Source organism: Petaurus breviceps, unplaced genomic scaffold (assembly GCF_028583685.1).
Source record: "Petaurus breviceps papuanus isolate PSGF00001 unplaced genomic scaffold, PetGlider_PUasm1.0 140, whole genome shotgun sequence".
NCBI lineage: Eukaryota > Metazoa > Chordata > Mammalia > Diprotodontia > Petauridae > Petaurus > Petaurus breviceps.
In genome coordinates this window covers 42,077,396-42,105,054 of record NW_027185698.1, presented here as the reverse complement: position 1 = coordinate 42,105,054, position 27,659 = coordinate 42,077,396, and the positions used below count along the sequence as shown (strand labels likewise).

The 27,659-nt window shown below is 36.7% G+C and overlaps 2 protein-coding genes across 5 annotated transcripts in view; one reads left to right on the top strand and one right to left on the bottom strand.

Annotated features, from left to right (window-relative positions):
- Nucleotides 1-14,495, bottom strand: part of NOP14 (NOP14 nucleolar protein) — an 86,224-nt gene extending 71,729 nt beyond the window's left edge. Inside the window, exon 1 of the mRNA XM_069070728.1 lies at nucleotides 14,492-14,495. The gene's annotated coding sequence lies outside the window, so the exon portion shown is untranslated. The remainder of the gene's footprint in view (nucleotides 1-14,491) is intronic.
- Nucleotides 1-27,659, top strand: part of GRK4 (G protein-coupled receptor kinase 4) — a 141,172-nt gene that overhangs the window by 11,472 nt on the left and 102,041 nt on the right. For 3 of the 4 annotated variants that reach the window (XM_069070748.1, XM_069070738.1, XM_069070746.1), the window contains one exon: nucleotides 23,026-23,121. In XM_069070748.1, the coding sequence (XP_068926849.1) occupies nucleotides 23,026-23,121 (96 nt within the window). Of the gene's footprint in view, nucleotides 1-19,945; nucleotides 21,064-23,025; nucleotides 23,122-27,659 lie in introns of those variants that run through there. The other variant, XM_069070742.1, reaches the window with a different exon arrangement.

The window sequence follows — 27,659 nt, the reverse complement described above, 5'->3', positions numbered from 1 at the left end:
TTTATTAGCATTAGTATTATTTAAGTAAAAACAGACCTTTTGAAAATTTGTTATTGGCACCTTTCTCAAAAGCATGTTCCCAATAAGTACCTTCCCGGTAATGATGACATGTATTTGGTTTATCTGGCTCCATGTATTAGGAAATTAACTTCCACAGTATGTGTATAATACAGCAACTATAGTCTGACTTCTTGGCACTAGAAAATACATTGTTGGCTTGATATTAGTCAGACTGGTAGGAGATTCCTGGATTTACTTCAAATAAAACTAAGTTTTTTGTCTTAAACAGCCAGATACTTGGAAAGTCCTTCCTCTTTTGTAGGAATAACTGAAAAAATGTTGGCAATTAATACTGCTTTAGAACAATTGTTTATTTCTTAGTATAACAGGCACCTTTAAGCCAAAGGAAGTGTGAAGTGACTATTATCATTAAGATAGTGAAGGCCAAACATCACTTAATTCTTGTAATGTGGTTTAAGTAAGCTTAACTAAAAACTGAAGCTTTTTTCTGGCATGAATGTCCAATTTATAGACCTTTAGTCACTTTCTAAATAATAACTTTGGCTTGGTGCCTATCTCACCCTTGAGACAGGGACTTCAACCCTTTTTATCGCTGGGAAATTGCAAGCATAAATATAGAGATATGAATAGGTTATATGCACATTAATGTGGCTTTTGGCCTTGTTTTTCAGTTCAATTAGATTTTTTTTTGAGGTCCTATTGTGCTGTCAGAAAAAAAAAAGTAATAAGACACCGATTTAAAGAAGGAGCATTTGGGGGGCAGGCAGGCACTTAATAGTTTCCAGGTAAAATATTATCTAACAGTTTGTACATAGACATGTAATTAGGGGAGATCTAAGTGACACAGTGTTTATAGCAATCAGGAAGACTTGGGTTCAAAGGTAGCCTCAGATACTTAGTAGTTGTGTGGCCCTAGACAAGTCACTTAACCCTGTTTGCCTCAGTTTCCTTATCTGTAAAATGAGCTGGAAAAGGAAATTCAAAAACTACTCCAGTATCTCTGCCAAGAAAACCCCAAATGGCATTACAAAGAGTTGGACATGACTAAAACAACTGAACATCAGCAAAGATATACAAATACACTGCAAAGATAAAATGTATAAGAACATATAAATGTATACCTAGTTTCCTCATCTGTAAAATGGGGATAATAATAGCACTTGCCTCCCAGGATTGTTGTGAGGATCAAATGAGTTAATAATTGTAAAGCACTTAGCTCAGTGCCGGGCACATTGTAAGGGCTCCTGCTGCTACTACTGTTATTCCACTTAAATGCTATACTTTCCTACTTTTTTTTCCCTCAACAGTCACATGATTATATGGTTTATGTACAAAGCTAACAAAAACAAATGGCTTTTGCATCTCTTATGTATTCAGTTTTTGTGATAAGAATGAATAATTTTTGCTTCAATCATTTTATTTTAGGCAAAAGTAATTTTTATTATCAGATTAAATTTACTGTTAAAAACAAGCAAAAAAATAACAAACTTGGAAGAATTTATTAAACTATGTCACCACTTAAGTAAGTTATATTCTTAAGTTAGTGTGAATACAGCAAATGCCTGTGACTTTATTTCATGGTGTGGGTATTCCCTCTACTGAGATGGATTATGCCATGTCTAAATATTAGATTAAGAGTTACCTGAGGGGCGGCTAGGTGGTGCAGTGAATAGAGCATCGGTCCTGGAGTCAGGAGGACCTGAGTTCAATTCCAGCCTGAGACACTTAACACTAGTCATGTGATCTTGGGCAAGTCATTTAACCCCCATTGCCCAGCCTAACCCCCTCCAAGAAAGGCAAAAAAAAAAAAGTTACCTGAGGTTCACAGAGACTTAATGACTTGCCCATGGTCCCACAGCTAGAAGTGTCAGAAGTGGAATTTGAACCAGGGTATTCCTAACAGAAGGACCAAGACATCATATGCCATTTTGCTTTAGCCTCAGAATTTTTCCTTTCTTACTACATTTTAATGTTCAAATGACTAATAATGTCTTATCTATAAAGTCATCACTAGTATGACTGACTATCCCTTGTTAATTTATCTGATTTTCTCTTCCCAGTGCTTAACATTTTGTGACACCATTCTAGAAGGCATTCATCACCTAATTATTGAATGTTCACAATGTCCATAATGTAGTAATAAGTCATGTGTATGGTTTAAAATGTATTAAATAGAAGTGACTATAAACCTGTGTTCAAATATTGACGGTGGGAATGGGGAAAAAAGGGAAAACAGAGAAATATTTTGAAGAAAGGAAGGTGTATATACCTTTTTGAGGAGGCAAAGAACTGGAAACTAAGGGGGAATCATCAGTTGGGGAATAGCTGAACTAATTATGATGTATGAATATAGTGGAATTCTATTGTGTTGTGAAACATGATGAAAGAGACTGGAAAAACCTGGGAAGACTTTATCATCTATATATCTAGTGTCTCCAACTCCTGTCTTTTCTTTCTTTTTCAATTTTACTTTGCAATTTAAATGAACAAGCCACCATTTTCTCTCCTTCCCATTGAAGAAAAACCACATAAAGTGATACAGAGTGAAGTGATCAAAACTAGGAGAATGATTTATACGATAACAAGAACATTGTAAAGACAAACACCTTTGAAAGCCTGAAGAGCTTTGATCACTGCAATGACCAGCCCCCATTCTAGGAGACTGATGATAGTACATGCTCCCTACTTCCCCTGACAGAGAATAGGCAGATTTAAGGTGCAGCATGAGATGTAACTAGGTCCTGATTTGTGTAAATAATGAATTCCCCAAAGTGGCTGCATATATTCAGTTATAAAATTTGGCAAAACATGGTCATTGGTTCCAGCCCAATGGAAATATGCAGTGTAAATTTGAATAATGCAACTACTTAAGGGGTCGTTTCATTATTTCCTCTAATCAAGACCTAGCTGTATGTATGTTTTGCATGGCCAGTGTGGGAATTTGCTTTGCTTGACTATGCACATTTTTGTTACAAGGTTTTGTTGGGGGGTTTTTTCTTCAGTGGGAGGGAGATAAATCAGTGATTTGTTAATTGAAGAAGTAAAGTAAAATAAAAAAACACAACAGAAAGTAAGAAAAGACAGGATTTGGAGATATTGAATCAAGATAAAGGGAATAAAAAGGACAAAGAACTTCAATGTTTCTAGCCTTAAAACCTGGAATAATCATGAATACTACTTACATGTTCTAATTGTTTACTGGCTTCATAACTACAGTAAATGATAAACTCCATGATCACAGAGATTTTATCTTCTTGTTTTATCTTCTTTGTTTTAGCTCCCAGTGTGCTAATAAACACACAGCAACCCTTAAGAGGTGTTTGAATTAATGAACCTTTCCTTTCTTGGACTTTAGCACTTTCCATCTTATGTACTTACTATGTTATTTGTATTGTAGCAGATTGTTAGGTGTTTCTCCTGTAAGAGAACATAAGTTCTTTGAGGGCAGGGGATGTATTTTCATTTTCATATCCAAAAGCTTCTACTTAAATGTTGTTCACACAGAAGATGCTTAAAAAATGTTTCCTGAATTAACCTATTTTATATTCATATATCTCCACATATTCATATGTTAAAATATGCAAGCATATATGATCAGAAATAAGTGTCTACTTGCAGTGACACATCTTTTGTAGGTGTGTAACATCTTCTCTTCCTGGAATGTTCATCCTCTGTTTATGCAGATCTTAGTCATCCAAAGTGCAGTTCAAGTTGTGCCTCTGCCTACAGGCTTTTGCTGGTTACAGCACACAATAAGAGGCTAGGAAGCACTATTTAGTACTTGTTTCCTGGTTGTTTCATGAAAATTCCAAGTAGATTAAGTCCCTGAAAATATGTGGTTTACTTTTCCTTAAAAAAAATTCTCCTTCCTCCTTTCCTCCAAGTCAGTGTTAGGCACATAATAAGAACATGATGTACATTCACGTCAGTCCAATAAGCGTTTAGAAGTACTTCATGTGTCGTGTAGTGATACGGAACTGGCCTTTGAGTCTAGAATACCTCTGTTTAAGTCCCACCTTTGCACTTACTGGCTACGTAATCCTGTGCCTGTCACTAATCTCTCAGAGCCTTAGGCAAGTCTTGAAGATTATAAATTGCTGAGAATATGCTGACTTGCATTAATAGAGGGAGTTTCCTTTTCCAGGATTTCCACATACAAATGAAATCACCATTCTGGTCCTTAACCCTATGTGTCAAACTGCAGTGCTGAATGCTGGAGAGTTAAAGCACTGATATTCTAATTGTTTCATGAATACTAGTTTTGTCTTTCTAGGTAGATTGTAAATTCCCTGAAAGCTAAAAACTCTTCCTTTTGTTCTTTAAAAAAAAAAAAAAACTAATGTCCTCACCATCCCCACCCTCCCCACTATTAGCTACGTGATAATTTTGCCGTAATTCTCATTCATTTCCAATTCAGTTCAGTAAGCATATTTGAAGATCCCATTACATGTCCTGCAGTCTGCTAAAGTGGATGGGGAGTTGGCCTTCGAGCTCAGAAGACCTAGGTTAAAGTCCTACTTCTCAGAATCTGGGGCCAGTCATTTAAGGTGATAGCTAGGACCGGGTTCTGAGATTCTAAGGATCCAGCCTGAATTCACAAAGTTTCCTTATGCAGGATTTTCCTGTTGATGACATGAGAGGTTCAGTCCCTGGCCTTATATGCCAGGCTCTGGACTGGATTTGGGGAAAATAAAGGCCCCAAATGAAGCAGTTTCTGTCTCAAGCAGCTTACATTCTCCTGGGGGAAACATGTACCTAGATAAGTCTAAGAAAAATCTGTACCAAGTAAACTCGGAGTTATTGGGAGGGACAGGAAAGAAGGCCTGGCATAGAATGCAGCCCTTTTTCTGAGCCTTGAATGGAGCTTGGGATTTGACAAGGTAGGGCTGAGGAGTAAGAATATTCTAGGTACATGAAACTCTAAATGAAAAATAAATAAAACGTACCTGTGCAAAGACATAGAGGTAGCAGATGGATTGTTAGCAATGTGCAATAGCAAGTAGTTCATTATCTGGCATGGAGGTTTCATAAGGGGGAATAATGTGAAATCAATATGAAGAGGTAATTTGGAATCATTGTAAAGGGTTTTAAATGCCAAATCGACTTGCATTGTATAGAGAGCTACATTTGGAAGAGCTGTGTTCACATCCTGCCTCAGATGATTTAGCCGTGTAACCCCGGGCAAGTCACTTAGACTCTTCAAGCCTCCTTGACTCAGATAAAGCTCAGTGGCTTTATCTGTCAAATGGGGATAACAGTAGCTCCTCCTTCACAGGATTGTTGTGAGGATCACATGAGATAATATATGTAAATCAGTTTGCAAATGTGAAAGCAAAATAAATGCTAGCTATTAGCTGTTAATCAATAGAGAGTCTTGGAAGCACCTTAACAGAAAGAGAAAAGGATGAATGACAGGAAAATGGAATAGGATTTGGGGATTGTAGTTTTTATTGAACGATTTGGGAACTATCATCCTGATAGCCTCAAAGGCTTATTTCTTTTTGCCCTGTAATTTTAAGAAAAGTAATTGATTTCCTGGAAGTGCAGCTTCAGGATTTTGACATCTCACTGAGAGCTATCGTAATGAGACAGTGCTGAATAGACAGGGAAGGATTAATGTGGACTTACTATCATTTTAGCTTCTTTAGGCTTAACTTCATTAATGATATGAATATTTCTACTTCAGAGACATTACTCAAAGGAAGAGATTTTTATCTGTCTTTTTTTTTAAACCTATCCTTTTAGTTTGTAGAATGATAGTACCTCAAAGTTGGAAGGGACCTCAGAGGTCATTGAGTCTAACAAATAGTCATCCAACTTCCTTTTGAATACTTCCGGGGATGGGGAAACTCATCACCGTATGAGGCAGCTCTTTTTACTTTTGGATAGTTCTAATTGCAAGGAAGTAATTCTTTATGTGGAACCAAAATCTGTTTCTCTGAAACTTTGACCTATTGTTCTTCATTCTGACTCTTGTGCCAACAAGGCTAATACTTCTTCTGTATGACAGCCCTTTAAGTTGTTTTTTTTTTTTTTTGCTTTTTTGGAGGGCAATTGGGGTTAAGTGACTTGCCCAAGGTCACATGGCTATTTTTTGTGTTAAGTGTCTGAGGCCGGATCCGAACCCAGGTCCTCCTGACTCCAGGGCTGGTGCTCTATCCACTATACCACCTAGCTGCCCCATCACATCCTCCTCCCTAAGTTATCTCTTATACAGGTTAAAGATCTCCAATTCCTTGAACTAATCCTCATATAGCCTAGTTTTCTGTTTCTTTACCATCCTAAATAGCCTTCCTTTAGACATGTTCCAGTTTGTTGTTGTCCTTCCTAAAATGTTATGAACTGAGTAGGATTCTCTATATATGGTCTAATGAGGACAATGTAATGGGGCTCTGGACCTTGTGTTTCTTTCTGTCCATCATGACCATATCATCAGTAGACTTTTTGTATTTAGTAGCTTAATAGTACAGCCCCAGATTGCATAAGCTGTTTGGACTGTCTTGTTACACTGTTGGTTTCTATTGAATATGTTTTCTTTTTAAATTTTAACACCTATGAAATGTAGTAGTTAAAAGATGAGTTCATATTGTGCTTTCTTCTAGTTTCTGGATACACTCTAACATTTTTTTTATACCCAAGAAAGGTCTTTAGAATAAAGTACCCTAACCTCTCCTTTGTAAACATTGCCTACTAGGGTCATTTTTCTCCTTTTTCTTCCACATTCCAAAACATTTTTCCTATGAATACAGATCTTTCCTGCCATGCTTTGAATCAGAACTCTGTGTAGTCTTATCCCACTAACACTTTCCCCCCTCTCCTTTGTGATAGCTCCTTAAATCGTTAGGACAAATAGATTATTTTCGTAAGCCTATTGCATTCTGTGTCTCCAGAAACTTTTTCTTCATGGGCATAGTATTGTCCACGTCTACTTCTTTGAATTCAGATCCTTTTTATTTATTATTTGTGTGGCTTTACACTGTAATTTGCACTGTAACGTATAAATCTCTTTGTGCCTGAATTACCTCATCTGCAAACTGAGAGAACTGGAGTGTATGACCTTAAGGTCCTTCACTGCTGAATTCTGTGATCCCTCTCCTCTTCTAAATCATCCCAGATAAGCTTTAATACATTGAGAAATTTAGAAGGGTGCTATGGAATGAACATGGTTAGGAAATATTGAATTAATAAACATCAGTATAATATATTTTATTCCATATAACCACATAAACAAATATTTATTTTTAAGAATGTCACTTAATTGAGCTTTAATAGGAAGACAATGGGTGTGAGAATATAGGTTTCTGGAAATCAGGGGACTATTTCTTTTTTGTATTTGTAGCCTCCATTGACTAATGCTGTGCCTAGAATAAAAATTATTACATGATCACTGCATTAGAGAGTTACAGAGGAAGTATTTTGGCGAGGGCTAAAGAAGAAAGGAAAGATCTATATCCAGAAAGACTTTCTAGGAGTAGAGAGAAATTTGGTTGGTGAGCTATAATCAGAGGTGATCTGAGGTTCTTTTCACCTCTCCTAGATGAAATATTCTCCCACTACCCGACTGAAGTCCAGGTGAGCACTGATTCCTTAACTGGTAATTCCCTGTAGTTGGCAAAGAAGCTGTGGCACTTAGAATGCTTTTTTTCTCCTATCTGGTGCTGAGGAAAGAGAATTCCTTATGGTAATTTTTCTCCAACAGAGTTAAAGTCATAAGCAAATAGGAGTGCTAATACCATTCTTTCAGCTATTTCTGGACAAATCTGGTGCTGCTTCCCTTGTATAAAACCAGAGGAGGGACTTTCAGTCAAACAGCAAACATTTATTTAATGTCTTTTTACATGTCTAGTACTTTGAGGGGTACTGGATAGTACAGTGACAAAATGGAACAGCCCTTGCTTTCAAGGAGCTTATATTCGTTGATACGTATACATCTAAATACACACAAGGTGACCTCGATGCCATTTTCATCCTTGCCGAAAGCATCCAACAGCATTGGTGAAAACATTGGACTAAATAATAGCATGGGAACAAGAGTTTGGATACCAAAAATCATTGGAGGAAGAAAAGGAGGAGGGCTTGAGTGGTGGTGGCAAGCTTCAGACTTGGAGCTTGCTGGGAATTTTTTTTTTTAATGCCAAAGGAAATTCTTTTTTTTTTCCAGTGTAAATTCTATCAATGTCTGTTATTGCTACAGTAGAAATGTTACATACCAGATCACCTTTTACTAACCAATGCTACATTTTATTACTTATTAATAAGAAATGATAAATCTTGGAAAGAAAACATGACAGATTTAGTAATTTCAGAGACATTTTCAATGTGTTATTTGATGTAAAAATTTGAGTGCTAAGGTACTTAGTGAAAAACTCATTTAAGAGAAGACAGTGAAATATTGATTGTCATTCTTAGCATTTTGGACATTCTTTAAGACAGTTCATTTTTAAGAGGATTCACAAACGGGGAGCTATATATTCTTAATTTTTAGACCCAACAGCCATCCAAATTGTGCTTATCCAGAAGGGGGATGATAGAAGGGAAGGCAAATCGGGGGAGAGGATAGTTAGAAGCACACATTTTTGAAAAGGGACAGGGTAGGGGCAGCCAGGTAGCACAGCAAGTAAGAGTACCAGCCCCAGTGTCGGGATGACCTGAGGATCAAATCTGGGCTCAGATACTTAGCACCACACCCAGAAATAACTGGCCATGTAACCTTGAGCAAGTTACTTAACCCCAATTGCTTTAAAGAAAAAAGAAAAGGGACTGGGTCAAAGTAGAAAATAGAAAAAGTGAGGGGCAGTATAGGATGGAGGGAATATAGTTTGTCTTTCACAGTTTATCTACTATGGAAACGTTTTGCATAACTACACATGTACAGCCTATATTGAATTGCTTATCTTCCCAGTGGGGGTGGGTGAGGAGGGAAGAAGGGAAAGAATCTGGAAATCAAAGTTTTAAACACAAATGTTTAAAAAAAATTGTTTTTTACATGCAACTGGGAAATAAGTTATGTAGGCACTGGGGTATAGAAATCCATCTTTCCCTACTAGAAAGTTACAGGGGAGATGGGCAGAATATAAGAAAGAGCAGATTGGGGGAAGGGGTATTCAGTAGGCTCGCTGTTTTGGGGTAGGGGTAGGAGAAAGACAGGGAAAAAATTTGTAGCTCAAAATCTTGTGGAAATGAATGTTAAAAACTAAAAATAAACAAATATTTTTAAAAAACCAAATTGTACTTATCCCTCTTCTTCTCAATCTTCCCCCAAAAGAAATCTGTCATTTCTCCTCTAATGATAATGTACAGGTTTCATCATTACCACTACAGTATTGTAGTATAAATATAAACATGAAATGTTTAGGACCAGCCACGTTGTATCCTCTCTCTTGGTTTTGGTTTTCTTAACAAAGTATTTTTCTGCAGAATGAACCTTGATTATTATGATTATAATTTTTTTATTTAATTAATAAGCCAAATACTGTGCCTAGGAAGACACAAAACTTTTCATAAATTTGTAGAACTAAAGCTCTCAGAATAAGTAATATTGAGACTATTGAAACATTTTGTGTATTTTTCCTTTACTTTTCTCTAATTATAACCCAAATTAGGCCATAGTTGACTGGGGAGAAATGACTATACAAAATTTAGACTTTATTTTGAAGATCTTGGAGAAACAGTGGGAATTTTAGTCTGTTCTTGGTCAAAAACACATGAAATATATGTATAGATAAGTAAATATGTAATTATAAGGAACATATGTATAGTGTCCAGAGAGGCATTTTGGAACTAGTATTAGATTCTTTATAAATATTATAAAATATTATGCAAATTAAATTGTCCCATTAAATAATAACCCCATAGCATAATATTTATAAATAGAAAAGTTTTGACATCAAGTTCATTTGCATATTTTTCAAGTTGCCTTTATTTTCTTTCTCTTTACCACTTATTTATTTGCCCTTTGACGTCCCCTTTCAATTAGTCTCCTGTGATATGTGTTTTGAAAGCACTGAGATTACCTTGAGTTTATGGTCATTTTTGGATTGATAGGAATGAAAAAGTGAAACTCTATTCGTATTCCTGGGTCCATAGTGGGAGTAGCTAGGAAATGGGGTTCAACTTTGGGGAAAATTGAAGGGTGTTCGCAGATCTGGAGGAATTAGGGCAACCAGCATTTACAATTGAGCTTGTTGGATTTTCCTGTTTAGCGAGAGAGATGAAAACTTCTCAGACTATACTCTAAAATATAATAAGGCTTTTCTTGGGAAACAGGCCTGAGTTCCCCTTAAACAGAAATCACATGATTTACAAGGACTCAAAACTCAGAGCAGTAGGGAGTCACCCCTCTCCTCAAAGACACCTCAGCATAAGATATGGCAAATAAGGACAGAAGTGCTTTCTCAAATGTGCATTGGGTGATCTACTGTTTCCTTTTACAGTACTTGAGGTAGATTGTTATGCTTATATTGTGTACCTGACTTCCAGCCAATGGAAGAAAAGGGTCAGAAGCGGGGACGGGGGTGGGGGTGGGGGGCAGTTCTGAGTTAGGGCTTTTATAACTTCACCATTTCCTTTTGTAAATTGCTTCTCATCCCTGACTGCTTGTCAGAAGGAGGGTTGCCCTTTCTCGAGACTCGAATTCGGAATAAACCATTCTTTTCTGCTTCCTACCTTGAGAAGCCTCTGTGTATTATTTGAGTAAGAATCTCTGTTGCACGCAGTTTTGGGGTGCACACACTGTGAACCACCAGAGAAATCTTAAAGGTTCTGACAAATGGGTCTAGGGTGACTTTCAAATGTGTTCCAGCAGCCACATGTCTCTTAACTGAGGAGCTGGGTCCACTTTGACTAGAGGAAACCTTGAACCATTTTATTCTGTTGACATAGATGCTATTGAGTCTAGCATTCTATGATATAACAAAGAGATTAAGAATATTGCATGGATACAGGTTGCATATAAAAGAGCCCAGAGGAGCAGCTGTTGTGTAATGAATAGACTATTAAATGCTTTCTTTGTCTTCCATTTCCTGGTTATTCTTTTTTTTTTTGCTTTTGCTTTTTGGAAGGGAGAAGGTAGGGCAATTGGGGTTAAGTGACTTGCTCAAGGTCACAAGGCTAGTTTTTTGTATTAAGTGTCTAAGGCCAGATTTGAACTCAGGTCCTCCTGACTCTAGGGCAGGTGCTCTATTCACTGCGCCACTTAGCTGCCCCTTTTCTTGGTTATTCTTGAACCCTTTACCACAGCAGGGTTAGTCAACTAATTCATTCCCAAATTCTTACCTTTTGATGTTCCATTCCTTCTGTGTGAAATGCCTTCTTCACACTTACCTTCTAGTTCCTCTCCTTTACCATCTTCAAACCTAGGACAAGTCTCTCTTTCAGGAACATTTCACTAGATTGCACTTGATGATTCTTTTTACTGACGTCATTGTAGTACTGTATCATAGAGTTATTTTACTCTTAATAATAAATGGTATTCCCTGAATATAATGTTTCTATTTGTTTCTCACATGTTTTCTGGTTCCCCAACTATAAGCCCGTATTATATAATTTCTTTGAGAGTTGGTAACTTTCTTCTATTTGGTGAGATAGCATGGTTTTATGAAAACAGCCCTGGTGGGGCAGCTAGGTGGAGCAGTGAATAGAGCACCGGCCCTGGAGGCAGGAGGACCCGAGTTCAAACCCAGCCTCAGACACTTAACACTTACTAACTGTGTGACCTTGGGCAAGTCACTTAACCCCAATTGCCCTTCCTTCCCCCGTCCAAAAAAGAAAAAAAAAAAAAAAAAAAAAGGAAGGAAGAAAGGGACCTTGAAAGCTGAACCCATGTTCTTGGGGTGGCTAGGTGGTACAGTGAATAGAGCACCAGCCCTGGAGTCAGGAGGACCTGAGTTCAAATCCAGCCTCAGACACTTAACACAAAAACTAGCTATGTGACCTTGGGCAAGTCACATAACCCCAATTGCCCTACTTTCTCCCCTCCAAAAAAAAAGCAAAAAAACAAAAAAGAAAAAAAAAAGAAAACAGTCCTGAACTTGGAGTTAAAAAGTTAGGTTTTTAAGGCACCTAGGGGGCACCATAGCAGGCCTGGAATTAGGAAGACCTGAATTCAAATCCAGCCTCAGGCATTTACTATCTGTGTGACCCTGGGCAAGTCACTTCCCTTCTGTTGGCTTCAGTTTCCCCAGTTATAAAATGGGGATACGATAGCACCTACCTCCTGGAGCTGTTTCAAAGACCTGATGAGATCATATTTGTAGAGTGCTTTGCAGACCTCAGAGTACTGTTGTTTTAGATTTTGTCCCCACGTCTTTCTAGATACAGCACGTCAGACAGTGACTTAAATTTTTCTGTGTCATTTTTCTTCTCTGTGAAATAGAGTAAGGACTTGCACTGCTCACCTCAAAGGGCTGTTTGAAGACTGTATCTAGAACTTGATTGTTTAGTCTTCTATAGCATTAGTATAATGCATAGTAATCTTTTTTTTTCTTTTACATGCAGTGTCTCCTACTATATATTCTAGAACAGTCAAATAAGTTTTCTTTGCCTGTGTTCTGATCTTGGCCTGCCTGAGACCAGCCCCCTAGTCAATTAAATTTGGGATTGGAACAAAATAAGACGCAGTCAGTAGTTAACAAAAAGAGATTTCCTTAGCCCTAAGTAAATGGCAGAAGACCATTCGACAGGTACAGGCATCTTAGACTCTATAGGCATCTGAGTTGATTCACCTAAGTAAAATTGTACATCATCCTCCACCAGCTAGGCAAGATCAGAGTGAGCTCCTGGAGCTCCTTCTTCATGCTTTGTACTCAGGCAACCAAGAAGTGGTATCAGAATCCTGGGCCTTCAGCCCTTTGAGCCACAAAGTCTTGATGTCTCTGATGGAAAAAAGCTAGCCCAATTTACTTTGGGGGCAGGGATTAGTTTATTGCTCCTACCGTCTCCTGTATTAAGTAATGTGGAATGTGTGGATAATGTACTTTCTGTGGAAACATCCCAAACTCAGCATGTCCAGAACAGAACTCGTTTTTCTCCTCAAAATCTTCCCTCCTTCCAAAATTCCCAATGGTACTTCATACTTCTGCATCACCCCTTTTGCTCTCTTTCCTCTCTAGTCATAGAAGAGAGAATATTGGCATAGTGGATAGACTAGTGAACTTGAAGGCCAGGAGTTCTGACTCTTAAATCCTACTTCTGATCCTTATAAGCACTTCTTAACCTATCTGAGCCTTAATTTTCACACTTTTAAAGGAGAGATATGGGGCGGCTAGGTGGCACAGTGAATAGAGCACCAGCCCTGGAGTCAGGAGGACCTGAATTCAAATCCAGCCTCAGTGTGACCTTGGGCAAGTCACTTAACACCAGTTGCCCTGAAAAAAAAAAAGCCAAAATAAAGGAGAGATATACCTGAAGTAGCAGTATCTCCTTTACAGGATTCTGTAGAGTCTCAAATGAGATACTGATGTCAGTGAGCTTTAGCAGATTTAAAGTCATAGCTCTCCTATCTTTTGTGGTTAACCTCCTTGAGAAGACCATCTACAATATATGTCTCCATTTGCTTTCCTCTCACTTTCTTCTGAAGTCTCTGCAGTTTGGCTTCCAACCTTATCATTCAACCAAAGCTTCAGCCTCTTTTCTGGATCTTCAGCCAGGTCACAGCCCCTAATTTTGGGTGTCCCACAGGGCCATGTCCTGGTCCTTTTCTCCATCCGTACTATTTCAGTTGGTGATCCTGTCCTTGGCTTCCATGGATTTAATTATCTTTCTGACTGATGAATTCCCAAATTTACATATCCATCCCTAATCCCTCTGCTGACCTCCAGACCCACATCTCCAACTGTGTATTTGACATATGAACTGGATGTCCCTTATGCTCCTGAAACTCAGCAAGTCCAAAGCTGCACTCGTTATCTCTTTTTCCAAATCCTCCACACTTTCATACTTCCGTATTACTCTCAGTGATACCACCATCATCCCAGTCAGTCATCAGACTTTTAACCCAGGTGCCATCTTGGACTTCTCACTTTCTCTTTCCTCCTATCCAATTTGTTGCCAAGGCCTGTCAATTTTATCTTTCTAATATCTCTTACGTATACCTCCCCCTCACTCCCCACCATATTGTTACCACCCTGGTGCAGCTCCCTCATGACTTCACACCTGTACTATTGCAATAATCTGCTGGTGGGTCTGCATGCCACAAATCTACCCACTGCAGTTTATGAGCTGCCAAAGGACAGGTCTGGCCATGCCCCTCAATAAATTCTAGTGGTTCCTTATCACTTCCTGGATCAAATAGAAAATCCTCTGGCTTTCAAAGTTCTTTATAACCCGACCTTCCCTAACCCACCCCTATCTTTCCAAGCTTCTTACACCTTTCACTCACCTATGTTCTCCTCAGTTCACTGACACTGGCATCCTTACTGTTTCTCAAACAAGACACTCCATCTTCCAACTCTGGGCATTTTCACTGACTGACCCCCATGTATGGAATGCTCTCCCTCTGACGCCTTAACTCTGCCTTTTGACTTCCCTGGGTTCTTTCATGTGCTAGCTAAAATCCCACCTTCTACAAGAAGCTTTTCCCCATCTCTCTTTAATTCTAGTGCTTCCCTCTGTTGATTATTTCCTATTTATCCTGTTTGTACATGGTCATTCATGTTATCTCCCTTGTTAGATTGTAAGCTCCCTGAGAATAGGGGACTGTCTTTCCCCTTTCGTTGTATCCTTAGTGTTTAGCACAATGCCTGACATATAATAAATACTAAATGCTTAATGACTGACTCCTGTAGTGTAAGTAGAGCCTGAAAGGCTTGACTGATTTCTCCCTTCCTCAACCTTGTCTCTTTCTTTCTGTGATTTTAGATAGATGTTGAAGTTTGAGCCACTGAAAGAAGAATAGCAGAAGATTTAGAATCAACCTGAAGAGTCAGTTATAGACCTTGATTATTTCAATTCCATTGTGGTGTTCTGGTTTAAATTAGAGCTAAGAAGTGGTGAAAGTTCTTTCTCTCTGGAGTGAGTCATCAAATTGCGAAGAAATTTCCTCACCCATATTGAAGCTTTTATGTTTGCATATCTATTTGGTGCTCCTGAATAATGAACACAAGCTAGAAAGTTTGGGATAAGCTTTGGACCAACTCTCTTTAGACAAAGGAATTTTTTGCTTTACTGTAGTAATAGAACACCAGTATTAGTGTAGTTAAGAATGAACCAGGCGAAGCTCGTCTAGAACCAGTTACTGATCATTATCTTGAAGACCTACATTAGAGAAGTGGAAGAATTTACCAACTCTGAAGCATGTTACTGATTGTAATCTTTTTGGTACCACACCACTATGTTTTGGGGGTTTGTTTTTATATGTTATTTGAATATTTTTATGTATTAGGAACAAAAATTTAGTCAATGTTTTATTTTTTGTACTGGCCTATATTCTGCATATACTAAAGTCTTTACAGAAGAGCTAGGATTGAACATGAAAATTTTGTTCTTTCTAATTTAAGCTTATTTGCCTTCAGAAAGGTAATTTTCACAGTAGATTCTTTTGTTTATTGCTTGCCACTTCCTTTTCTCTTTGGTGACACCCTTCCTCTCTCCCCCACCCAGTGTGGCAACAGTATCTTGTGGTAATCATTACATATTTTTAGATTTTTTTTTTCTTGTCTTGAGCTGTTTGGTCTTGTTACAACCTGTTTATCTATATCATTTGTAAAATTATGTTTGAGGAAAAACCTGTTCAGCATAAGTTAGTCTAGCTTTTGATTCTAATTACATTAAATATGTAATAACATGTACATTTTAGCTAATACTAAATATTTTTGACTACTTGTTCCAGACTTATGTAAAGATCTCTTATCTTGCAGAATTATAATGTAGAAATTGTGCATGATAGTTTAATCAAAATGAAAGGGGTTAGAAATGCTGTGTTGCTGACAGTTTAAGAAAATTGTTAGACTTTTTTCCTCAAGTCTAGAATGTACAACATTAATTAAATTGCATATTTTTCTTTAGAATGCAGATTATTAATCTTTAATGGAACACATCTGACAAATCTGTCTTTATGAACTATATTATAAAATATAAATTATTAGTCCATTGGTGTCCCTAGAATGTAAGACTTCATTCTTGGATTTGGAGAAAAATAACTTTGAAGGATTTTTAGGTTGGTTAAGTTAAATTTCATTCTTTTTAAGTGCATGGTTTAATTTTAGCGATCTATGTGAAAATGTAGAGAAATTCCAAACTTTATTCAGTGGGGTTGTTTATCATTAAATATAGCTATACCTAAACTTCGGGAAAATTTGCAGAATAAGTAATTCTGGATAGGCTAGGTTGCCAAATAACCAAGGATTTTCAAACCAAGCTTTTAAATATTTTTAACCCTTTTGAATGGAAATCTTCAAAATTATATTACACAATAACCTGCTTCCTCCTTAAATAGAGGTTACTGAACATCATTTAACCTTTCCCTGATTCTCTATGATCAGTTGATGTACTGTTCTATTACAGTACTTCCTTCTGGGCTTTTAGAAGTATGTAGCGCTGTTTGTTCTAATGTTAAATTTCTTCAGGCTGATGTGCTTTTTAGTTATGCTTGCTCCTAATAGTTTTTCTGGCTTCTCCTTTCCTATTTTCTTGTTGGCATGTTTGCCCATAGCAGACCTGCTTTTCTAATTTGCTGTTTTTAACCTGTTAGGGGCATGGATAAGAGATATTTAAACTCATCTGTGAAGTGTGTAAGTAGGATCTGAGTTGATGACCCACCATTCTTTCAGTGCATGGATTTTGTGATATCCATTTGCATCACTCAGAGACCATTTTTGTTTCCTACCTAGTTCCTGGTAGTTGACAGAGTTAAACTTCAGTTAGATGTGGTGTTAGAGTACATTCATTGAATATTGAGTATAGCTTACATATATTCTTAGAAATGTTAGACTGTAGTCTTGAATACTTAAAGTTGGACTGAAATGTCATTGTATATGAGATTACACATTATACCTGTCTATCATTGTGCCATAATTTCTGCATTCTCACTGCCCTTCTAACCTGAACATACCAATTTGACATTACTTGGAAATAACAGGATTGATGGTAAAACGCAGATGTATGATGGACTCTTAGAAAAACTATCTCTTTACACATTTTTGGACATAGCCAGTGTGGAATTTGTTTTACTCGATTAGGCATATTTGCTATAAGAGTTTGGTTTGGTTTGGTTTTGCTTTTTCCTCTAGATTGTATGTGGGAGTGGGGTGCAATAAATGCTTTTTAATTGAAAAAAAAATTTAATTAAAAAAAAAAACCTGACTCTTTTAAAAATGTGCATATAGTAGCTATTGTAGAGAGGCTCCCCTGACCTTATCTTGAGTTGTCTGGAGCTGGAGCTTTTGATTAGCACTATCACACTTATAACTAATTCTGGCTATTTTCTGTTTCCCAGATTTATGTCTATTACTTGCTAGGTGTGGTCAAAATTAAAACAAAAACAATTTTTGAATTCATATGTGTTGATCATATCAGAAGGTCTATGATATTTATATCAGATTTGTGAATGATTTCAGTAGCCAGGTTTCCTCTGGCTTTTAGTTGAAAAGCAAAATAAGATTTGAACAATAGATCCTTTCTTGCCTTTTGTGATTCTTCTCAGAGAAATTTGAAAAAATATTTTTTATTTATGGAAACATCATTCTGAAGTCTTAACTTGAGATTATTCCCCATTTTGCTTCTCTTTATTTTTTAGGGTAATTATATGGAGTATAACCCAGTGGAGAAAAATTCAAGCCCAGTAATGTATAAATTTTTGTTTGTGCTATTCAAAAATCTCTCTCTCCATACATATATATGTATATGTGTGTGTATATATATATATACACACACATATATATATACATATATATGAAGTTTAAACTAACCTCTAATTTTAAATCTCCATACTTTGTATTGTAAAGGAAAGCAGGTAGTGCCTGCTGAGAAGCCAGCTGTATGCTATTTTCTCTCCTTTTTGTCTTTTTAATGTTTAGTATTCTCAAATAAGTTCTATCTCCATAGTCATTGTTACAATGATGTATATAGGTGGAAAATAATTCCGTGTGTTTTGTAGCATCATCTTATCACAGGTTTTCATTTCCTGATGTTATCTTACTTTCATAAAATTGCTACGTTTCAAATGTTGATTTTAAAATACACAATTTTTTTAAAGCTGCTTTGCATTATTGTGACATCCCTTTAGGTAATTTGACATACCACCGGGAAATACAAGATCAGAGTTATGAATTACAGGATACTAAACCAAAGCAGGCATAGCAACTTGAAGCCCTATAAAGAAATAACATTTCTCAGCTGAAGAAAAGTGCACATGAGGAAGTACAGTTTTGAAGTTAAGATAACATCTTATCAAGGCCCTTGCCCCTGCTGACCTGGTTCCTCATGATCATTTTGGTAGCAAGGATTTAAGCAGAGCTGCTTTGGTGTCAGTTTCTTTTCCATGACTCCTCTTTTCCCAATATAATGATCTTTTTTCAGTTAAGAAAAAGAGAAACAGAGATAGTAGATCCCTGTACTTCCCCACACTTCTTTTTATAACTCACACAGAGCATAGCTAACATTTATATATGTTTATGTTTTTATTTATTTATATTTATAAGGCATATATATATATTTATATAGTGCCTTAAAGCTTACAAAGTGCTTAATACTTGTTATCTTTTTTGATCCTCATAACACTGAGGTAGGCACTATTATTACCCCCATTTTATGGATGAGGAAACAAGCTGAGAGGTTAAGGGATTTGGCCAAAGTCACACAGTATCTGAGGTGGAATTTGAATTCAGTTCTTCCTGAATCTCCAAGTCCAACGTAACACAGTATACGTTTCACTGTGTTGCATAGCTGTCTCCGTAGACAGACAGTAAAGCTTCGAATACCCCAAATATTGTGTGGTTGTAGGATAATTTAATTTTATGGTTAAATGAGTGAACTTTTGGAGGAAAGAAAGGGAAAAGAGAGGAGATGGTCCTTAAGGAAATACTTTTCTTTACAATATTATTGTGAATTTTTTATTTTTTACCATATTAAGTAACCTATATAGTAAATTGTAATTGCATTTTTTTCTTTGTTAAAGAATTTGGCCTCAGGACCATAAACAGGAAAATGAGTTCTAGTTGTTGAAGGTTGTAGATGTAGAAGGTGTAGGAATTCTAGGGTTAACGGGTACCAAACTCAGTATTACTGTTTCTTTGATATGTCTGATGTGACCTTATTATTGTTCATGAAATTTTAAAATGCTTGTTAAACTGAATTTCAACACAGTGAAATATAAAAAATTCTGGCTCATAGTTGTTCTATGATATTGATAACATTAGTGTTTATTGATATAGAATATGTGATCACAAGTCTTTCAAAATAAAGTCTTTGTTGTTTTTTTTTAATATGGAAGTGTAAAATGAGAAGGAAGTGACTATTATAAACCATAGAAAAATCTTAGAGTTGGAGGGACCCTCAGAGGTCGTGTAATCCACCAAGTACATGAAATATGAAGCACATCTACAGCTTTACTGGTAGATTGTCATTTTGCTTCTCTTGAAGACTTCCAGTGATGGCAAATTCACATCTTCTAAAGGCAAGACAATCCCTTTTGGACACTTCTAATGAATTAGGAAGTTCTTCCTTATATTGTACTAAATTTTTATTTTCTTCAACTTCTGCTAATTGACTCAAGGGAGCTGACCTAGGAACAAATAAGCCATTTTAAACTCTCTTACATGTGAAAACCCTTAGAAACTTAAAGACAACTATCATAACTACTCCAACTTGTTCTTTAACTGGAGCTTCTGTAACATGATTAATAGGCTCCTTATAATCTTCGTTGCCATCTTCTGAATATCCTCTGTGGTGTCCAGAACTGAATATTGAAGATAAAGCCTGACCAAAGTACAATAAAATAGAACTATCTGAAAATTATTCGTATTATTATAGCTATCAATGGATTATAGTTCCAGTTTATAATTGGGACTCTATCTCACATCAGGCTTTATTTCATCTCCAGGTAAACCACACTTTTGTTTTCTCTAGGAGCATTTCATCCCTTTTAGGTGTTAATATTTAATGTAAAAATTTTAAGTATCAATGTAATAAACCTAGCTAAAGGAATTAATCTCCTTTAAGGAGTTTGATTTCTTTCAATGAGTAAATACTAGATTAAACATTTAAAATACTGTTAAAATTGATGCTCAAATAGGAAGTAGGAGATAAACTTGTATTCTAGAAATGCTGATCATACTTATAGTCTTGTGATATATTGGCTTTTTAATATGTATTTACATGTTTAGTATATACAGCTGAGAGTTGGAAGAATGATAGTATTCCTTTTTAGGTGATTGTATCACAGACTTGATATGGAAATATATGGGTATATATTATTTTTTATATATTTTAAGGAATTGTTATTTCATTGATCTAGATACTCCCTTTACTCTTACAGATTGCAATCCATCTTTAGTAACTATCCTTGGAGATTTTGTTTTGGTAAAAATTTTATCAACCTATTGCCAACCTTGTCTTGAATTTCTCCTCAATTAAGATCATAGGCACGTAGCCATTAATGGGACTCATGTTTAAAAAGTCTTTTAAGCTTTGTAGAGTCTGCTCCCCGACCCCTTCCAACTGAGAATGAAAGGAAAACAAAATCTGTTCCAAACATGTAGTGTCAAGACAGATGTCCTCATTGGCCGTAGCCAAGTCCAAAAACATGTATACGTATATGCATTCATACACATATGCATGCATATGTATGTAAATAGTCACATACTTACACATGTATGTCTCCTTCTGTACTCTTTCACCTCTTAATTATTCCTCTGGAATCATGACTGACCATTATGGTAGTCATGGTTACTAAAAGTTGTCTTTACAATGTTGTTGTCATTTTGCAAATCGTTCTCCTGGTTCTTTTCATTTCACTCGGCATTATGAAGTCATGACTAGCAAAGTAGGAAGAGCAATGGAACTGAACACTGATGGATCTATAAGAACTGATGATCTATAAAGGCGAAGGTTTGTAAATATGAGCTCAAATAGTTTTCAGTAACAGTAGAGCCAAATGAGAATTTTTTGGGTAAATTTTTAAAATTTTAAACTTAAATACAAAATAAGAAAAGAAAAAAGAAACAAATTTAAATACTAAAACTAAAATAATACAAAATAAAAGAAAAAAAACATTTCTGTGTACAGAGCAGAACATGAAAGAGGATTCAAAATATACAGCAATAAATTTCCACTAAAAAAAGCCTATATTATAAATACTACGTGTAGTATTCCATCTTTTCTTTGCTTCCTTGTAAGTTTTCTTTTGTTCTCTGCTGTGCATTTTTTACTTTGTTCTTTTTTTTCCCATCCCCCCCCCCACTACAATTAAGTGCAGATGTATTTATATGGAGAGTGAGATACATGTATACATAAAGGGGTGGTGGAAGCATAAGGAAAGAAGAGAAAACAACATTTTGAAAAACTGGTTACATTGTCACCAAAATTTCGATGTTGGAAAAAAAAACACACATTTACAATAAATTATTAAAGATGTGTCATTTAAATATATATTTTTTGAAATGATGCAAATTTCAAATAACTATTAAAGGGTTAAAGATTTCCAGTGGGGTGCTGAGTAGTTTTTTTTTTTTTAAAGAGGGAGGTAGGCCAAATAAGTCTGGGAACCTCTGATGTACAAGAAATAAAGTAGTATCAGGTATGAAGAACTTGAATAAACCTTGACTTTTCTTACATGTTCAAAAAAGCATGAATGCAAGCTTTGTAAATGTTATTCAGAAGTGCCTTCATTTGTATCAGATGGCTGCTATTTATATCATGTGTTGCTGGTTCTTTTTTTTTTTTTAATAATTTTACTTATAGAAAAACTAACCAATTTTCCCTTTTTAGTGTTTATCTCCCTCATACCATTTAATTCTGACTTGGAACACGGTGGACTCTAGCTATTTGCACGACTGACAAAATGAAGGGAAAAGAGTAGGGTGGGGTTAGATTGGTGCTGCAGCTGCAGGAGCCAGGAAAATAGTAAAAGTTCTATAAAAGAGACCTAGTGTAACATGTGTTGAATTAATTCTTCAATTTGCAAGTTATAGTAATACAAAAAGTCTTTATATGTGATATCTGGATAATTCTATAATATTCCATCTAGATGATGTTACTATATGTCACATAAAATCTTAGATCTGAAGTTATGTTTTAGTATAGAGAATTTTATAATTGGTCAAAAGTTATCTCTCTTTTATATGTTGAAAATCATGGGTAAGTAAGTGTCTATTTACTTTCCTTATTTGCCCTTAGAAACAGTGTGCAAGTTCTGGCAGGTTCTACTCTGCTGGAAAGGCCTCCTATCGGAAGACTTTTCTTCAAGAAAAATATCCCGGCTCCTTCCACCAGGCCTGATATGGCAAGAACTCAAGATTCTTCGTTGTCCTGGGTGCCTTCTTTTGGAGGCCCCCTCATTTATTACTGTCCTTACTAAAATATGAATTTGAAATTGTGGGCCATAGTCAAGAGCCAGAAAGTACACACTGTATTAAATTTGTTCTGTTTGACTCCAGAAGCACTGGGTAGAAATTACAGAGGCAGGTTTCGGTTTGATGTCAGGAAAACTTTTAGACATTTAGAGTTATTCAGACATGTAATGGGCTGCCTTCAGAGACCATGTGTTCATGCTCATTGGAGGTTTTCAGGCAGCGTCTGGATGACCATTTACTTGAACTTGTTAATAATGGGAATTCCTAAATTTTTTTTAATATAGGTTAGCCTACATGACCACTGAAGTACTTCCAGTTTTAAAATGTTCTAATTCTTGGATTCTCTTTAAGCCTCCATTACCACACATTACCACATATGGGAAGACTAGGATTGTTAGAAATAATTTTCCTTGTTGTTGAATATACATGCCACTGGCATCATATTGGGTATTTGTAGGCCTTTGTATTCTCAGTTAAGATCTTTTTTTGTTTCCCTTAGGAGGAGGTGGCAAGCGACACGGTCGAAGTAAGAAATGGAAGGAGATGTTGAAGTTACCCCATATCAGCAATTGTAATGAACTCAGATATACCATTGGTGAGCCAATAATGCATTTTGTGTGTTTATATATATATATATATATATATATATGTACTGCCAGTTGTTTAAATAGATCTTGTTAGATGTCACTGCATACAGTTTTCATTTTTTCTTGGGTATCAGATTCACATTTGTAAGATAAATTCTCCTTATTTTCTCATATCTCTTTTCAATGAGAAATACTGTAGATTTCTCAACTTGTAGTTTGGAAGTATGTATTGATTGACTTAAAAAAAGAAACACAAAATATTTTCAGTATTTTCCCGTATTTATCCCTTAATGAATTTGTCAGCAATGTTCTGCAGTGCTTGAGTTACACTTTGTGGGGAGAACATAAATGCTTTTTGAATCAACAATTTAGGATTATTTTATATTTTATAAGGATGACTTCATAAAATTGGTTACATTTCTTGTTTCCAGATTTAAAGCCTTTTTTTCTTTTGCTTTTTGGAGGAGAGAAGGCAGGGCATTTGGGGTTAAGTGACTTGCCCAAGGTCACACAGCTAGTAAGTATTAAGTGTCTGAGGCCAGATTTGAACTCAGGTGCTCCTGACTCCAGGGCTGGTGCTCTATTCAGTGAGCCACCTAGCCACCCCTAAAGCCTTTTTTAAATTAAGTAGTGAATGCTTGCTGAATAAATGGAGTATGAAAGCAAAATGTAAATATCTGCACTAGAAATTTTCTTAACCGAAAAAAATTAGTAGAGTGTTGTAGCATATTATTACCTACTTTGAATGGCAATATTAAGAATATAATAAACTAAATAAACTTTTTAAAAATTTTGGCCACCACAAGCCAAACAGGAATCGTTCCTTCACCCCCATCCCTTAGCTTTCTACTTTATTAATAACTAAATGTAAGCTCTAAAAATGGTGGTTTGTATATGTTTTTATCTTGTTGAAGAGGCAGTAGTTTGGTGTAAAAAACCCAGGTCTGGAGGCAAAGATATTGATTCATTTATTTCCCATTTCCTCTTTTTTTTTTTTGAGGAGGAGTAGCATTCTCTCACACGCATATGCATATGTTTGTGAATGTGTGTGTATGACTACCCACAGATGAAACATCTGTGTTCTTGATTCCTCACAAGGGTCACATGAGAGAGCAACTCTTCTCATTCATCATCTTTCACCTGCATGGAGACCCCATGATTACTAAACCAGTATTGATCATGTAGAAAAACACACAGCACCCTCCTAAAGACTTCCCATGACCCATGTGCAGTGATGGTGTTTTGTGTGGCTACTTAATCTTACACTTCCTTATATTCTCCATTTAGTGACCATATTTGTGACCTCCTCTCATTAAAAGCTTGTAATTAATCCCACAGCTGGCATGTCCAGTTTTTCATTGGCCCATTAGTGTGCCTTTTGCCCCAATATGCCAATTGGATGTCACTTATTGAAGATTTGATTTTAATGGGATAATAAGGTAACATCAATGGTTCCCCCCCCCAAAAAAAAAAAACTCTGTTATGATGTGCACTTGTTTTTAGTTGAAACTGAGTGTTCTAGCCCACATTTAGTCCTGTAACATTAAGTGTCTGACAGACAGTACTGGCTCTCTCCTCATATTCTCCATAAAGGGGCTCCTTTGGATCTGGACACTACTGCTTTGGGGGGTGGGAGGGGAATCTGGTTTTTACTTTTTTAATGTAAGTCTGAGTCTTTGTAATTATTTGAACTGTGAGAACCTTTTTGAACAATTTACTTGTCAATAAAGCAGAAGAGGGAGGTTTTAAAGTTAAAAAAAAAAAACAAAACTAAAAAACCCAGGGTAGACGCAGGCCTCCTTGGGACCTATTGATTAAATAGTGTACATGCATTTGCTCTTGGCTGTGAAAATAGTCAGTTGGAGCTGACATTTTCTACCTTTTTTTAAATTAAATACACCGAGTCATGTTTATAATATTTAAAAGTTATCCAGTATTACAAAAACACTCTAATTATCTTTGCAGTAAAAATATTTACATTTTATAACTCTAATCTTAAAAAAGATGCTAGGGTTTTGTGCGGAGGGAGAAGGCAATGCAAAAAGTGTTGTTTGGCTAACCAAATGTTAACCTTTAGGCTTTTATGTTCCATAAATCCATATTTAACAGCTGGTTGATAGTGACTAATGAAGATTAAAGTTTTTTAACTTGAACTCTACTTCTGTTAGAATTCATATGTTGGTTTTCAAAGAAATGTGATTTCAATGCTCAATTTAACTGCATCATATCTACCGCTACTACTACTGCAAGTTAATAAGATGTGAAATGCCATATTTAGCGCTGGTCTTTTCATCAGACAAATTTGAAAGCCTTCCACTTCATTGAATGACCATTTTTTCCCTTGAAGGATTGTGCTCAGTTTTTTTTGGTAGGTAATTCTTGGTTGTAGTCTCAGCTCCTTTGACTTCCAGAATATTATATTCCATACCCTTTAAAATGTTGAAGCTGTCAAATCCTGTGCAATACTGATTGTGACTCTCTGACATTTGAAATTTTTTTTTCTGGCTGCTTGCAATATTTTCTCCTTGACCTGGAGGTTCTGGAACTTGGTTATAATGTTCCTGGGAATTTTCATTTTGGGGTTTCTTTCCAGAGGTGATTGTGTCCATTTTACCCTCTGGTTCTATGATATCAGGGCAGTTTTCTTTGATAATTTCTTGAAGTATGATGTCTAGGTCCTTTTTGATCATGGCTTTCAGGTAGTCTAATAATTCTTAAATTATTTTTCCTGGATCTGTTCACCAGGTCAGTTGTTTTTCCAATGAGATATTTCACATTTTCTTCTTTTTTTTCATTCTTTTGATTTTTATTTGGTTGACTTTTGATGTCTCAGGGAGTGACTAGCTTCCACTTGTCCAATTCTAATTTTTAAGGAGTTATTTTTTTTTTTATCAGTTTGGTTCCTTTTTGTTTTGTTTTGATTTTGCTTTTTGGAGGGGGAAAGGCAGGGCAATTGGGGTTGTGACTTGCCCAAGGTTACATGGCTAGTAAGTGTCTGAGGCCAGATTTGAACTCAGGTTCTCCTGACTCCAGGGCTGGTGCTCTATTCACTGCGCCACTTAGCCGCCCCCATCAGTTTTTTTTAAGCCTCCTTTTCCCTTTGACCAATTCTACTTTTTAGAGTGTTGGTTTTTTCAGTAAACTTTTATACCTCTTTTTTCCATTTTTTTGTGCTTCCTTTACAAGCTGTTGACTTTTTCCATGCTTCTCTTGCATCATAATCATTTCTTTTCCCAATTTTTCTTCTCTCTTATTTGATTTTTAAATTCCTTTTTGAGCTTTTCCAGGAGTTCTTTTTGGGCTTGAGACAAATTCGCATTTTTCTTTGAGGATTTTTGTGTTGGCATTTTAATATCATTATCCTCTTCTGAGTTTGTGTCTTGATTTTTCCTGCCACAATAATAACTTTCTGTGGTCAGGTTCTTTTTTGTTTTTTGCTTTATCTTTTCCAGCCTGTTTTGTTACTTTTAAAGATAAACTTTGCTCCTGGGGTAGAGGACCCAGACTCCTTGTGATTGGTGCTGTAGGCTCTAGCTGTTTGTCTGGTGCTGTGCTGGGGCAGCGGGAGGTCTGGTGGCTCACTTGGCACCGCTCTGGGAGTAAGGGGAGCGGGGGATATGAGAGATGGCTGGTGCTGGCCAAAGCAGTGGGTGTCTGGCAGCTCACTTGGTATTGCACTGAGGCCTGGGGCGGTGGGGGGAGGTAGGGTAGTGTCGACATTTACTGTTAGCTTGGTGTTGTGCTGAGGTATGTGGGAGGGGCCTGGTGCTGGTATCTGGTTGTTCACCTAGTGCTACACTGAGGCACAGAGGGACGCCTGGTGCTGTGCTGGGTGATGAGATGAGGATGGCGGTGGCTGGTGTAAGTGGTGCACCTGGTGCTGTACTGAGCCTGGGGCAGGGGAAGGGTTCTACACAGGGCTGCATGGGAGGGGGGCTAGCTGCTTGCTCACTGCTGCAGTCACTGCTCAGTCACTGACCTGCCTTGAGTCTCAGGGCCTCTCTCTGATTTGCAGAGGCAATGCCTGCCCAACAGCACTCCTCTTTTACCTGAGTAAGACAAGCCTTTCCTGACAACCTTCCCTGTTGTCTTGGGCTAGAAAATTGTTTCACTCTTATCTTTTTTGTTGGTTCTGCCGTTCCAGAATTCATTTTGGGGTGTTATCTTATACTTGTTTGGGAGTGCACGTGGAAGGGTTTGGGCAATTTCCTGCTTTCTCTACCATCTTGGCTCCTGGAAATCTGTGGAATGCCATATTCCAAAAGTACTTTTATTATATATGTTAATGTAACAAATGGTAACATAAAGCATCTCCACTTCATGGTTTGTATTTATTAGGAGTTGAAGATTTTCCTCATTCTCTCTTCGCTTCCTTTTTCCTTCTCGAGCTGGAAGATTTCTCTTATTCTTTATGTTCCTAGAGTGCTTTCTCTGGATTGCTCCTTTGCTGTGCCTTACTCTTCCTTATGTTATGTCTGCATGTATCCATGTTATAACTTTGCAGTAGTCTATGTTTTTTTCATTTTTTCATCCCCATTCCCTAGCC